Source organism: Triticum aestivum, chromosome 2A (genome assembly GCF_018294505.1).
Source record: "Triticum aestivum cultivar Chinese Spring chromosome 2A, IWGSC CS RefSeq v2.1, whole genome shotgun sequence".
Lineage (NCBI taxonomy): Eukaryota > Viridiplantae > Streptophyta > Magnoliopsida > Poales > Poaceae > Triticum > Triticum aestivum.
The window spans coordinates 171,311,681-171,326,433 of NC_057797.1; the positions used below are offsets into that span (position 1 = coordinate 171,311,681).

At 42.9% G+C, this 14,753-nt stretch overlaps 1 protein-coding gene and 2 long non-coding RNA genes across 10 annotated transcripts; 1 reads left to right on the top strand and 2 right to left on the bottom strand.

The window, feature by feature from the left end:
- Positions 1–330: 330 nt before the first annotated feature.
- Positions 331–9,968, bottom strand: LOC123188187 (uncharacterized). 8 transcript variants are annotated; one of them, XR_006494354.1, is made up of 9 exons: positions 8,913–9,968; positions 8,027–8,802; positions 7,768–7,852; positions 6,435–7,346; positions 5,352–6,345; positions 5,013–5,281; positions 3,722–4,663; positions 2,882–3,606; positions 331–2,682 (listed from the first exon to the last, which is right to left on the bottom strand). It is a non-coding gene; the product is annotated as an uncharacterized lncRNA (long non-coding RNA). The 8 variants fall into 8 exon arrangements; XR_006494358.1 differs by having other exon boundaries at positions 3,722–4,006; positions 4,107–4,663; positions 8,027–9,967; XR_006494355.1 differs by having other exon boundaries at positions 2,882–3,289; positions 3,478–3,606; positions 8,027–9,966.
- Positions 9,969–10,012: 44 nt separating this feature from the next.
- LOC123191609 (proline-rich protein 36) lies at positions 10,013–11,859 on the bottom strand. The gene is made up of 3 exons (XM_044604275.1): positions 11,827–11,859; positions 10,674–11,064; positions 10,013–10,555 (listed from the first exon to the last, which is right to left on the bottom strand). The coding sequence occupies exons 1-3, from the start codon at positions 11,857–11,859 to the stop codon at positions 10,464–10,466; spliced, it is 516 nt and encodes a 171-aa protein (XP_044460210.1). The 3' UTR covers positions 10,013–10,463.
- A 39-nt stretch (positions 11,860–11,898) lies between these two features.
- Positions 11,899–14,409, top strand: LOC123185093 (uncharacterized). The gene is made up of 2 exons (XR_006493171.1): positions 11,899–12,134; positions 12,211–14,409. It is a non-coding gene; the product is annotated as an uncharacterized lncRNA (long non-coding RNA).
- Positions 14,410–14,753: the final 344 nt, after the last annotated feature.

Consider the following 14,753-nt stretch of genomic DNA (forward strand, 5'->3'; position numbering starts at 1 on the left):
CCATTTTTGCATAATTATATATTTCAAAAGTGTTTGTGCATTGCAATGGCTCTAAAATAAATCATTGCGTTCTGGCAAACCTAAGAAGCAACTTTGTATACTTTATACCACTCAACTCTCTTTGGTTTCAAACTGTTTTTACTTTGAAACCATTTTGGGTTTCACCCCAATTTTAGTGTCATTACCTGTTCAAACATACAACTTTCTGATCTTTCTTTGTATGCATCGTTGATAGCCATAAGTATTAAAACATCGTAAATAAACTATTGACTTCCTAACAAAATCAATGAATATTTACATTTGGTAAATCACATGGGAAAGACAGCTAAATTAAATATTTGAATCATAAAAATTTCACTCGTCTATTTCAATAAATGAAGGTCTACAGTGTACCATTATAGGTTGCAACCTCATGCACTTAAAAGCATATCTTGTAAACACATCCAGTCATAATTACCTAGGCATCCCTATTGAAGCATCAGACCAGAACTGTCCTCATCTAGTTTCCTCCTTACAAATCATGTCTGTCGCTAGTATGCAAATCCAAGTGGCGATAAATTGTATGTCAGTTTCATTGATGCTGGTTGATCATGTTAGTTGCCCTGAAATTTGTTTCGTTCCCAGATCTCGGACTTAGTAGTGAAGTCATCCAGAATGCATCATAACAACCTAGCAGGACAAACCTCAGATGCCCGCAGAGTCATTAGAATTAACCCACCAGATCAAATCGCATATGCTTGCAGAGTCATTAGAATTAAATTATCATATGGATAGTTTGAGTTGTGTACCACACACGCTCGAATCAGAAAGTGAAGAAAATGTAAGTGGAACTTACAGATACCTTTAGTCACTGAAACTGAATTTGTGCTTAGATGAATGAACAAGTCAACATAGAAGGGAGATAGAACAAGGGCCTGAGCTATTATATGCTCTTCAAGTTTCTATCAGTGTCTTAGATGAATTCTACAATTCTTGAGAACAAACCGTCTGTTACTCTGTTTTTCATTACATCTATAGTCGTCGTTCTATCATAACAAATAGTTCCAACTCTGTTTAATTTAGCATGACGGAAGAAACACACATCTATACCTTTACGTTGTCGGCAAAATCACCACAAAAAAAGTTCAGTACATGATGATGCATAAAGGAAAATCAAACTGAAACTAATATTTTGTCGATAAAGTGTAATTATTGGTCTACTGACTGTAACTTTGTATACTTTTGCCTCTAACCTTCCTACTGAAGTCATAATCTTCAAGATCATTTACGTACTGAAACCTATACAAAGACTTGGATCATCAGACTTGAGGAAACTCATCTGGGTAGCTACAGTATAGCCGTACACACCTTCCATTATAAGGTCGTAGATTTATCCATGTCATGGTCTAACTAACAGGTGTGATAAACTCAAATGGCTGATGCTATCAAAAAAACTCAGACGGATCATCGATCCAAACATGACCGTACACTAACTCATGAAAAAGTTCTAGCTCTAACCCATGGTGTTCAATACACACCTGTATTACTGTATACAAAAATAGAACTGCAGGAAGCTAATACCTACACCTGGGAGACATGATATGCAGCAGGGGCATGGACGTGAAGCTCATCCAATCACTATATGTCCTCTTAATCGCTTGTGCTTTTTGCTATAGATATATATGTTCCTTTGTGCCTCTAAGATTCACATATCTTATTGGATCATTGTAAGAAAGAAACATAGAGTAGCTTTTTCTTGTAAGAAACAGAGAGTAGACCAGATTAACAACCAATAGAAATAAATATTGGATGCAACCACATTTAATTTTTAATACCTATAAATTCAACGGTGTGATAATGAATGAAACCAGACATTTAAGTATACCAACTGACACAGTGTGTTTTCTAAACATTCCAAATGGCATGAAACAACTAATTCAAGAACCGATGTCACATTACAAGCTATACCCACCCGTGGTCCAAATGACCTGAAATTATCCCAAATACTGCCACGTCGAGAACAGCCGATCATGCGATTTTTGTATCCTCTTAGGAACTTGCCCTTACTTTTAGAAAAAATAATTATGGATTTATCTATCTCTGTTCAGTTCAGTTCAGTAGAAAGGTCTGAGATCCCGCCACATTGTGAGCAATCTGGATGCAATGTAACAATAGTGTAGCAAAATTGGCAAGGCAAACAACAAAAGGACATGAGGGGCATCATAATAGGGTATTCATATTATGCTTGTCTTGAGTAAAGAGATTAAGGCAGCCATATGTGTAGCTGCGTAATATATAGAAAGCAATGAAATATTAACAATGACAATGAAGAGCTTCCGAATTAAGTAAAAGATTGCTCCCTTCTTGAATGTTTTTCAGAGAACTGACAGAGCAACAGGGCACTACTTAAGCCATCTAATAATTATAGAACCTAAAAGAAGCTATGCTCACTTCCTAATGATTTAAAATTGAACAGTTGTGCTTACAACAGCATAAGTAGGCTGACCTTAAGTACTTGGTGCAAACTATCCTCAGAAGCCATTCGTACACCACTTTTTTCCAAACCACGATGCTGGCAACAACTAAGATCAGGCAGTGTACTTGCTGCAGACCAGATCAAAGGGAGCACCAGAGCTGGTCACTGAATCTTCAGGGAGAGTAAAATTCAGCTGGTCCACATGGTTGGAGAAATAATCTTCAAACCTAAGTTGCACCATTGATAGAAACAGTGGTGAGTAACATGAAACCTAAGATTCAGAGAGATCTATGAAGCCATAGTCAAAGGAAAAAAAATTGGCTGCAATCTTTTTGTAAAGCAAGCAAGTCCAGTCATGTAAAATGAAGCAGATATACACAGCTCAATGATGCACTGTCCTGTATTAAGCTAATTGTAGAAACTTACTTAAGTCGGGCCAAGGTAATACAATCTTGGAACGTATCACCGTTGTCTCCATGAAGGCATTCAATAAGACGTTCAAGCTGATCCTAGCTTGCACATCACAAGCAGTTCTTGCTGCAGTTACATATGCGCGGATTTGACAGGGAATCATTAACTTCAGTAGAAGTTTTCTCAAGTAAATCCTCAAATTCATACATAGCACAGGTCAGGCAGTGGTGCAATTTAGTCAGTTGTGAAGTGGATTACCAAAAGAACATAAGGGAGAACATGTATAGCATTTCTAGAGCATGTGCTTCATGGTACAAACCTAGTTTTTTCAGATTGTTCATAGCCTCCTCAGCTAGACGATAAACACCTAATGAATGTTCAAAACGCATGTGGACGGCCTTGGGTACACCAGATGCGCAAGACCTAAAACAAAAACACGAGTTATACTATTATTCCACCGGAGTTTGATTACCCAAGAAAGAAGCTGACAGTTATGTTCATTTTAGAAGAAAAAAAATCAAGAACATCCAAATGTCCATCTAAATTTTAAGAAGATGACAATTGCCGTCACCGGATCAGCCGGGCGAAGGCACACGAGGACGTGATCATACTGGTTGAAGAGACACATGCTGGCAGTGTGGATCTCCTCTTGCACAACACATGCTCATTTTTCCGCCGCGTCGGTGGTTCAACACCGTGCTGACAACCACATCTCCTCCTCTTTCTCCCCATTCTCTAGGCTAATATAATCAATCATAATGTACAAAACATGAGCAGTACATAAATGAAGACTTTCACATAAAATTAGTGCCAGATGAAACACCAAAGGAACAAAAAACTGAATTAGTGAATTACCTCCTGTCTGTTGGGTCGATTGATCGAACAGTTTTCTTGCAGGTGGTTGTTGATCTCGAGAAGGCAATGGGCGTCGTAGCTGAGGGCTGCAATGGCATGGGGGAGGGCCCCAAGTAGTGCGGGGGTTAGGTCTGATCCGGGAGGAGATCCACCGGAGGTCGGCGTGGGACACTGTCGGACGACTTGAGTAGTTCACTCCTGGCCGTTCAGCATGTAACATTTTGATCTCTCTAAGCTTCAGTTTGGAAGGATCAGTGATAACAAAAACTGATTCCCACCATGCAGCTACAAAGTCAATATTGTAGTTCTGATTCGAAGGCCACACTATAACCGAGTCTTGCTGTATAATTCAGAAGAGGACAAGCAGTAGAACTTTGAATGTTACCTTCTCATAGAAAGCATTAATATTCTGATCAACAGACGACTGCTTGAGCTCAAATACTATGCTTTCTTGTCCTGCACATAAGCTTGCAACTTCAACTTGCCTTGTAGACACTATTATCAGGCTCCCTTTCTTATTGTTTGGGAAGCACCTCTTAACCCGATTCCACTCTTCAATGGTTGATAAGTCATTAAGCACAATCAGGAACTTCTTAGCATTGAAATATCCATTGAATTCCTCAGCTAACTCTTTCCCCATCTTTTTTGTTTCCAGCAGAATGTCAACTCCTTCGGATGCGTGAAGCTGCTCTACTAAACTTTGAATGAAGTCTTCTGGACTGAAAGGATGCATCAACCTCACCCATGCTCGGCACGGAAAATTGTTTTTGATCTCTGGATCCTTGTAAACTGCCCGGATGATCGATGTATGCCCAAGATCAGCACCTTTTCCGCCCACTGTAATCACCCTTAGGTCGGTGTCCTTCTTGTTTATCAGCTGGGCAAGATCCACCTTTGATTTTTCCTGCTTCGTTGCGTCCTGAATGCCAAGCATTGTTGTACCTGTGATCGTGCGTATCGATGGGTCAAATAAGAATCGAATAATCAATGTTGCTCGTACGTCCATTACTACATTTTAAAACAATCTCACAACAGAATATGAACTATAGATACTTAATTTATTTGGTCAGATAGATCATAGGGAACTTGGTGATTACTTTGCTTATTTCACCTACAGGAACATGATTTGTATCCATCTAATATCACATACATACATATATTTCTTCACGGTATTCACTTTCTATAAGAAATTTATGGATAATGAAAGAAAACGTCTCTCCAGGCATCAAGTGATGTACAGGACCACAAATTCATTCAATAATAACCGGATAAAAGAACGAAGCATAGCTACCTGCAATTCCTTGGTTCACGACGATTCACTACCCAATACGAATCGAGTTCACAAGGGGTTACTATACATCTTGTATTGGCACTCATTGTTTTCAGTTTGAAATACGTCAGTATACAACACATTTTCTGATGGCCACGAACAAGAGCCGAGGAGGGGGCGAACTCAGCTGAAGATAGAAAGGAGGAAGCTCCATGGGTGGTGCATCCCAAGCTGCAGCAAGGCAAGGTCGACCCCTCCTTCCTCAAGCATCCAATCCTTGCTCTGCACATCTACCATGGAGGATCAAACCAGACATTAGAGGGAGAAAGGGGGGAGAGATAGGGGAGAAGATGAACTCACCCCATGGCCAGCGGGCACAGGAGCAGCATCCTGGACACGGAGATGCCTGTGGGGGCGCGATGGGCGTCGGAGAGGATCCGCCGGAGGCGCCGGAGCCACGCCAGTGTGGAGGCGCCCGAAACCCTAGACATGGTGAGGGCTTAACGTCATCGCTGGTGGCCGGGAGCGGCGAATCCCGCTGGCGGAAAAGACCCAGCGGAGCGAGGCGAGCCCGGGCCGGTGCTGCGTGGTGTCGAAAGTCGCCGGAGAATGCCGGGATCGGCCGGCATCTGTGGCGGCGGAGATGTGTCCAGGGAGAGAGAGAGGGGTCGCGGGAGAGAGAGATGGATTGGTGGGGGATCCATTTGATCTGGGAGGGAAGCGGAGGAGAGGGGCAAAGGCTGCCGGCGGTGAGGTTCGGGGAGGGACGATGCGATGGGCGGCGGCCGGCGCGGGGCGGCGGGGAGGCTCGAGCGCGAGATCGCGCGTGGAGGCGCAGGGTGCGGTCGGAGGCGGCGGACACCGGCAAATTCAGGGTGTTTTTTGTAAAAACGAATTTATCAGATCCACTTAAAATAGGATTGCGGGTTAAATACCAAAAAGCATAGGTACTTTTTTGCAAAATCTCCGATGATTACAAAAACTAACTTCTTTTAGGATTTGTATTGTGTTTTCAGGGATTAGAAGTATATGAAAATAACTATATTAGATATGTATTGGCTGAGCAAGTAACAAAAAATAAGGGAAAGAGTTTAGTCCACATGTGTATGTTTATGCACAAAAATCTGGGAAAGTTCTTGTCATAACGCAGGCATAACAACATGAGTTTTGTACCAACATGCGTGTGTAATAACATTCAGAATGCATGAAAAAAATGAATAGCTACAACAGTTAGGCCACAAAATTCACTCAAACTGAATAAAGCTACATTCGAGAGCAAATAAAGTACTATCGAGCTCCTCAATTGACCTCTCCAATAGCTTGACTTCTTCATCCTTCTCTTTTCATCTGCTATCTGTAGGAGTACAAAAGAAGGGTTCTAAAGAAGAAAAACGGAAGTAGTATTAAGAGGAGAAAACATTAATCAAATAGGCAGATGAACACCTGACTGGCTGGCGTCCATAGCAATTACTTCCCTTTATTTTGCCACCGCCAAAGCATCTCTAGCTTTTCTCTCAGAGGGACACCTTGGTAGCTTTTCTCTCAGAGGGACACCTTGGAGTCACATTATTGCTTCTCTTCTGAGAGCTTGGAGAAGTTATTTTGCAAATTTGGAAGCAAGCCGTTCCTTTCATCGTCAAGTAAATTTCTCAGCTCAATCAACACTTCCTCCAATATTGGAGTGGAATTACTATTATGGGCTAACTACTATTTCATAGAGTAATCAATCCGTTCAATAGGACTGAGCTGAGGTGGCAAATCAATGTTCTCCACAGAAACTGGATTCGGTTTGCAGACAACACTTGCTGACTACTCCTCCAACACCTAAATCTTTTCTTTACTCTTTATAATTTAAGGATGTAAAAAATTAATAAATTTAAACTCACTGGATTGGATGGATGGAGTGTCTAGCTAGTAGGATTAAACAATTGGTCCTTTACTGGTTGATTAATTAGTGAATCAAACATTTTTCTGAATCTTTGTTTAAATGGATGTGCATGATTAATCAGTTAACACTCACAGTGAGGGAGGACATCATGATGGAGAGGGCGCAACCTACTTGACCAGCAAGCCCCACGCCTTCCGTAGCCTGGACGCATAGCTGGGCAAACACTACTGGCCCGTCGGCGCCCAGAGGATGGCGGTGCTCGTAGGATGGAGCAGCAGGTGAGCGCGTCGTGGGGAGGCTGACAGAGCGCGTCGACGCCCTGGCTGGGCGCCCCCAGGCCCGCTGGATCAGGAGGCCGTCCTCCTCCTTTCTGCCGCTGTAATAGCCATTAAATTTGATTGTAGCATGATTGTTGCTTCACGAAACACCTTTCCAATCCCAGAAGACCGGCATTGCTCATGTCAGACCTGCACAAAGGTTATAGACGTCTCAGATTATATTGAATTCACTGCCTATTTAATTCTCAAAATTTTGTCTCAACAAATAGAAAAGGGAAGTAAGTATAGCAGGACAATTTCGAATTAATGGCACTTAAAACAAAGATACTCCACCCAAATGTAGTAATAAAATACCATGAAATCAATATGATTTGTCAGCTGGTTTGCTTGCCATGATTCTTTTCTTCTAATTCATGTACCTTGTCAAGTAGTGCATAACTGAACATGTACAAAACCCTGCGGTCTCCCAAGTTACTCAACGAATGACTAATCGATACAGACTGGAAACAAAATCAAGTTGAATGCTTTGTCCATTGGTTCTCAAATAGTGAAAGATCGGCAGGAGTGACTGATAGACCTTGGGTGAAAATATGAAAAAAGAGGATCATACCAGTAGCTATTATCAAACATCATCTAGCTCTCCATGATTGCCCACAATGTGCATCATAGTTTTTTTCTGTTGACGACTTGAAGTACTAAAATTGTTGAAAGAATTCAAGATTAGTGTAGCCGAATTCACTTACAGATGCAAGAAATCTAGCTTGATGAAAGTGTGGACATAACATAAAAAATTTGAACTGGATATTTGAGTTAAATTTAATGAATATTTCATATAGAGGAGAGAATTTTAAGGATACAGAGTTATCTACCTGATGAGTAGCAGTAAGAACTACCGGTGACAAAGTTGAATGTCATCGAGGAAATAAACAGCTTCATGGCCAGACCACCACAGATTTCCTCGGGGCAGCCTCATATATAGAAACAACCACCTATATCTTTCAAATAACTGGAACACCTCCTGCTCTACTAAATCAACCATCAAGTCATAAAATCATGCACTCGGAATATCCATGCTAGGTTGCTGTTTGGTCATAAATTGGAAACTAAGATTGCAACTATGCCTCATGTAGCGGCTGGCACGCTCGCTCCCCGCGGGAGAAAACCACTTGGATGCACTGAGCATGCACGTAATGGCGCTGCATAGTCTGCATTGCTGCTAACTTAGGACTTGGAAACTCAGACCAATACTTGGAGAGATACACAAAGAGGAGCCCTTGATTGGGTCGTATCTGCTTGAGAAGTATATGCACAGGACAATCTGACCAACTTAGTCATGGGCCGCTCCAATGTACAAAGCAGAACACACAACTCTGTCTTCAATCTCACAATGTCGTGAACCTCGACGGACGGACATTGGTGATGCCATCGGTGGCGGCGACGGTGTGGTGTACCGTTAACTGGTGAACGCCGCGCCAACCATTGTTTCCCGGAACACCTTCAACACTGCAGGACACCGGACAAAACGACCGAGGCGAAACAACAAACAGGTGTCGCGCACAAAGCCACGAACACATAACCAAACAGGCACTCACCATAGGCAAACTTCTTGACCTGCTTGGTGGTGCAGCTGATGATGCCTTGAGCTCTATAATGGTAGTGCATAAATGTAGAGACACAAATGTTAGGCATAAATTGGTTGGCCTTTCATCTATCAACAACTGATAAATTCAGGCCACTTGCAAGTTGTAAACATACAGGCAGAGGCGCATAAACTAGACTTCCGAGTTTCTTTTCTGCTTCTTCTTTGTAAGGCTAAACTCCATTTTCTAGATGAGCAAAGGATGTACAGGTTTTCAGCCACAGTTGATAATCCTTTAAACATGTTTTGTTTTACAGAACAGAAAAATGACCAAGATATCCTGGGAACTTGATGGTGTGTTTTGTTACTATAGAATAGTAGTACGAAAAAAGAAGGATCAAGATGTTTTCGTGATGAAGTCATACTTTCTGTTGCTGCACATAGAGCTCTAGTAGAGAATTGGCGTTGGCAACAAATCACATTGACATTATATCCTTCATCGGGTTTTTGTTTTGATCCTGCAATTCTTGCTCCTGCAGCTCACTTGGCCAGCCGTTAAATGAATAATAGTAACAGAGGGTGCATGCTATCTAGGGTCAGAATTAATTGAAGGTCCTGGTTCATCGTTAGTAAAGAATAGTAGCATAAGGAGTATGCTATTTAGGGTGAGGATTAGATGAAGTTCCTGATTCATCATTACTTTACTTTTGAGGTCAAACTCGAAATACCTCATCAAGTAATAATATATTTTTGCAAAAATATATGGCTTTTGGATAAGGCAGGCACAACCACTGGCATCTCCGTCATATATCTCTTAACCTAACTATAGAAAAATGTCTTTAAAAGTTCTCATACATCCTAAGTCCTAACTGCAGTGGGTACATCACTATTTAGATGCTCTGAAGTAAGGAGGTGTTCACAAGGAGAATTCAAAACTAATACATCTTCTTGACCTGAAGCACTATTTGTATAACGAAAATGTTCTGAAACTGCTGAACCTGAGCTTATCTAACAAGTATTAAACATTCAACTTTTCTACATGCTTGACCTGGTATGCTTGAGGGAAACAAAAAAAGAAGTTTTTTTTTGCGGGTACAAAAAAAAGTTTAACCTTACGTAAAGATACAATTAAAGGGTGATTCATTGATGGAGTAATCAGATAATGCGAAAATCAATAGTAATAATAAGAAAGAGTTCCAGTAATCACTAATAAATACTCCCTCCGTAAACTAATATAAGAGTGTTTAGATCACTAAAATAGTGATCTAAACGCTCTTATATTAGTTTACAGAGGGAGTATATTATAAAAACCTAAGGTAATGATGATGGAAGCTATGGTTGCACGCACACACTTAAAGATCATGGTGAAGAATAAAGCCCAAAACTCATGCTCTTTTCAAATTACAATTCTAAGTAAATTCTGAAACATAACAGAACTGCTACTTCAAGGTTGCTAATGTTCTGATCAGCCATAGTTGAGTCTTGAGAACAACATGATTTATCAACCAAAAGTAGGAATTTTCAGGTTTAGAGGGCACAATACATACATTATGTTGAAATTGAATCAGTAAAAAGAATTGGTAAACTGAAGTGCAATCAAATGAACACGTATGCACATTGGTAAACTGGAGTGAAATCAAATGAACACGTATACACATTGGTAAACTGTAAATTGGTACGCACTGCAAGCGCAATACATTTTTTGTGTGAAACTGAAACTACACCCTTCAGAGAAGAAGATTCAGAATAGCACAAAACCACATACGTGAGACGTTTATGAGCTCGGCTTCAGCAACAATCAGGCCTTCCTTGCCTCCATCTTGTAAGGTTAGCAATAATTCACAAGGTTATCCTAACACGTCTCCAAATCGAAATTTTTACAAATCTGCACAATCAAGGAAAAATTGGGTATATAGTGCGGATCTGGGAGCAAGCACCTGGTACTTGGGGACATTGAGACAGGAGAGCTGGTGGTGCCGCCAATTTCCAGCGACGGGAGCTGAGAGGAAGCAGGCCCGGAGCAGCAGCCCGCAACGGGATGATGGGGGAGCACCTCGAGGGCGTGGCCGACTTAAGAGCGGTGGACGCAGAGGAGGAGGGGGGAGAGGAGTTGGGGGATGGTGCGGCGCCGACGTCGAGTGTCTCCGCCTCTCCGGCGGTGGGGGCGGCGAACGGCGGAGGGGCGGTGGCAGCGCGCGGCGGCGCGTGGCAGGGGCCGGCGGTGCGCAGCAGCGTGGCAGGGGGTGGCGGCCGGCGGCGCGCGGCAGAGTGGAAGGGGGTGGCGGCGTGCTTGAGGGAGGTCAAGACGGGGCGTGCGTTGTTTTTTCCCTTGCAGTACCGGTTCGTTTTTACATATTAGGAGGACTGCGGGTTGATATCTAAAAAGTGGAGGGACTTTTCTGCAAAAACTCCGACGACGTACGACCAGAAACAATCGCTGGTTTATTAGTAAAAAATAGTAATAAAAATAAAAATAAGGTATAGATATAGATATATATAGGATAGGATAGGATAGGATAGGATAGGACTAGGATTAGGACTAGGACAATGGCCCGTGCGTTGCAACGGAATAAAAATTATGTTAAAAGCTGCACCGTGCCTTGGTTCCAGAGAATTGGCTCACATGCTTTTTAATTCCACACGGAGGTACTATCTGGTACTCCCTCCGTTCGGAATTACTTGTCGTAGAAATGAATGTATCTAGATGTATTTTAGTTCTAGATACATCCATTTCTGAGACAAGTAATTCCGAACGGAGGGAGTAGAATTGATCAAACTGCATTGATAGTAAACAGGCCCGTGGTTGCAACGGAAGAAAAATTGACACGTATTCAATTTTTTTGAGAATTGTATGTGCATCAAAATTTTGATTCCAGTTTCTGCACATGTCATATTTTGGTATTTGCTTTGCCCGTTAATTATTGTTAGGCCGGAAGTAATTTAATATGCAAGTGCATGTTAATCCAAGGGCGCTACCAATTATTATTGCATGCACATCAGGATGTAAAATCGGTGCCAGCAAAATACACCTCTGTCGGTTCTGCCCTGGTTTGGCTGGTATCTTTCCTTCCTCCTTGTTGTGGAGTGCACCCGATCTGATTCTAATAATCCTCCCCTTCTCATGTGGCTCGTTTGGTCAGCGTGGTCGCCGCGTGTGAAGTCTGGTGGCTTCGTGTGACATCCCGAGCAGTGCTTAGCGACGCGTGCAACTACTGTCTGGTGTGCTTACACGTGGTCTATTTTTATCCTTTGTAAAAGCCTGAATCTTCATCTCGTTTTCAGTTTCCCTTGCACAAAACAGTCTCCCATATACCAGGCGCCCGAGTGGCGAGAGTGCTCGCAGGAGCTCGAACCCGACCCCCCGCACGGAGATCTGAAGCAGCAGCAGGACCTCGCCGGTGAGCCAGCTCCTCCGCGGTTCTCCCTCTCCTTCTACCCTCTCTCTCATCACCCTCTCTTTTCTCTCTCGAACAGGACGCAGCAGCTGCACCATAAGTCCAAACAATGGCGCCGCCCTCATGAAACATGGAAGCAGAGGCTAACCCTTGCGGCGGCGGCGGCGTGTCTTTCCAGTGCTCCCCCTTGCGGCCTTCCCAGACTTGGTGTTTGCTTGGCGAGGCGACTCGAGCAGCAGCTCGAACGCACACAGTGCCTCCCCGTCGGCCCGGTACGCCGCCCGAGCGGGAGGCACCAGCGGACCGGAGAGGCGAGTAGTAGCACGCCCCAGCGGCAGCACTGGGCGGCAGCAGCCTCATGCCCAGGATAAGGGCACACGGCAGGTGCGGCGCGGCTGCAATTCAGGGGCGGTAGCAGTTCTCGGCCGCATCCATGGCAGCCGCCGTGGCGTGCTCCTACTCGCGCGGCTGGTCCATGGCTATCGGCGCATCGCAGGACAGGGACGACAGCAGTTCTAGGCCGCATCCATGGCCGACGGCGCGCGGTAGGGCGGGAGCGGCAGGGCGGGGGCGGCAGGGCGGCGTGCTCCTACTGGTGCTGCCGATGCGGGCGAGGGAAGAGAGGAATCAGGAGAGGTGCTCACGGGCGGCGCAAATCGTCTCCTCGGTGGCCAAGGGGCTCGCCGGGGCGGCAGGGAAGGCCGGCTGCAGGGCGAGCTGGTAGGGGGCGCCGAGGGGATCCGTTCCCGTGAGCGGCATCCCGAGGAAGGCGCTGGAGTTGGCCGGAATCGGGCGGTCAATGGAAGGACGGGGGCGCCGCCATTGAAGCGAGGGGATCGAAGGTCGAGGAGGCCCTCCGTGTAGGATCTAGGACCATCGCGGACGCGGCGGCGGCGCGCCCAAGCTCGGGCGCCCCACTACAGGGCGGAGGGCCGGCGAGGGCCAGGCGGCGGGAGGAACGGCGGGGAGGGCATGAGTAAGTCCTGCGCCGCCGCGACTGGAGACGGAGCAGGGGTTAATTTGTAAAACCGAATCGTTTATTTAGATATCACTTAAAGAGGGATTGCGGGTATAATTTTCAGAAAACGGAAGGATGTTTTTGCAGATCTGGGCTCGAACCGTTTTTCTCACTTTAAAAAGGACCGCGGGTTGATTATAGAAAATCACAGGGACTTTTTTACAAATTGACGACGACGGACGACCAGAAGCACTCCCTGCTTTATTAGTAGGGAAAGAGGGAAAGACTAGTACAAATGCCCGTGCGTTGCAACGGGCATGGAATCTTGCAAAATCTACTCAATGTGTCAATAGGTACAACTTTTGGATTGGAATCATTGTGACTTATTAAAGTTATCACGCTGGTAGGCTCGAAAATAAAACATGGGCAACTTTATTCGCCGAACGTCGCACCCAACAAACCTTGGACTCCATGAAGTCCTGAAGTTCTTTATCATTACGCACCATTTCTTATATTCCGTTCTAATAAACATGATTATTGTTTCTCGGCTGAATACTGGTCGTTAAGAAGCCACCTCGACATTCTTCGGCTAATTGAAGAATAATTTATGGAATAGTCTCTAAATCTTTTTCTTTTCTTTTCGGCAAACATGAACTTTTTTAATAAAACAAAATGGTTTATAAAAAAAAGCATTTTTCTGAACATTTCTAAATGCATTTTTTAAATGTAACAACTCTTGGGAATTTTGACCAGTTTTTAAAAAGTGTGAATATATACATATAACTGTGTGCTTATTATAAAACGATTTTTACTATGTTGGGTATTTTTAGATATATACGTTTGTTGTACTTTTCATTTTTATTTTATGTTAAAATGATTTGTGATTACAAAAAGGTTCTAAAATTGCAAAAAACATTGTTCGTTTTGACTTCTCAAAAACAGTTCTTTAATTCAAAAAACGTCCATGATTTCAAAAAATATGAACAATTTTTTATTTTTTGGAAAAAATTATAAGCATTCTTTAATAATGATGAACATTTTTTAAACTTGAATAAAAACTTTTAATTCGGTAAAAAATGAATTTGTTGAACATTTTTCGAAAATGATGAACACAATTTTAATTTAATGAATTTTTTTTAGGTCGGTGAACAAATTTTGATGAACGTTTTTAAATCCGATGAAAAAATTGAATTCGATTAACCCTTTTTTTACATCGATGAACATTTTTTGAAATTCGATGAACAAAAAAATCTTTGCGAATTTGAAAAGAAATTTCACAAAAAAAGTGAAAAATAAAGATGAGAAAAGAAGAGAGAAAAAGGAAAACAGAAAAGAAAATGAAAGGAAAAAAGAAAGAAAAAGAAAATACGAATAAAAAAACAAAAAATGGGCTTGCGCATGAGAACGCCCAGCGCGCGGAAGCGCCGTATAGGCTTCCCCCATAGAGAACACTTTGGTATTAAAAAAAGGAGTGTCTATATTACAATCGACTGAAATTGAATTGGCCTTCAATCAAATATACCAACCAGTAAAAATCTGACACCAACTGAAAAAAAAAACTTGACTGAAAATAAAGGGGCATTCAACCAATTTTTTCAGGCATTACAAACATGGCACGTGTATGACCTATGCGCTCTATGATCCATGAGCAAGCAATGAAAGGG

Bases quoted from the DNA above. Each gene is read 5' to 3' on its own strand.
- LOC123191609 (XM_044604275.1), bottom strand. From the start codon at position 11,859: ATGAGAAGGGGAGGATTATTAGAATCAGATCGG. The intron at 11,065-11,826 runs GTGCACTCCACA...CGGTACTGCAAG, and splicing joins GATTATTAGAATCAGATCGG to GGAAAAAACAACGCACGCCC. The intron at 10,556-10,673 runs GTGCTTGCTCCC...TAACCTTACAAG, and splicing joins TCAATGTCCCCAAGTACCAG to ATGGAGGCAAGGAAGGCCTG.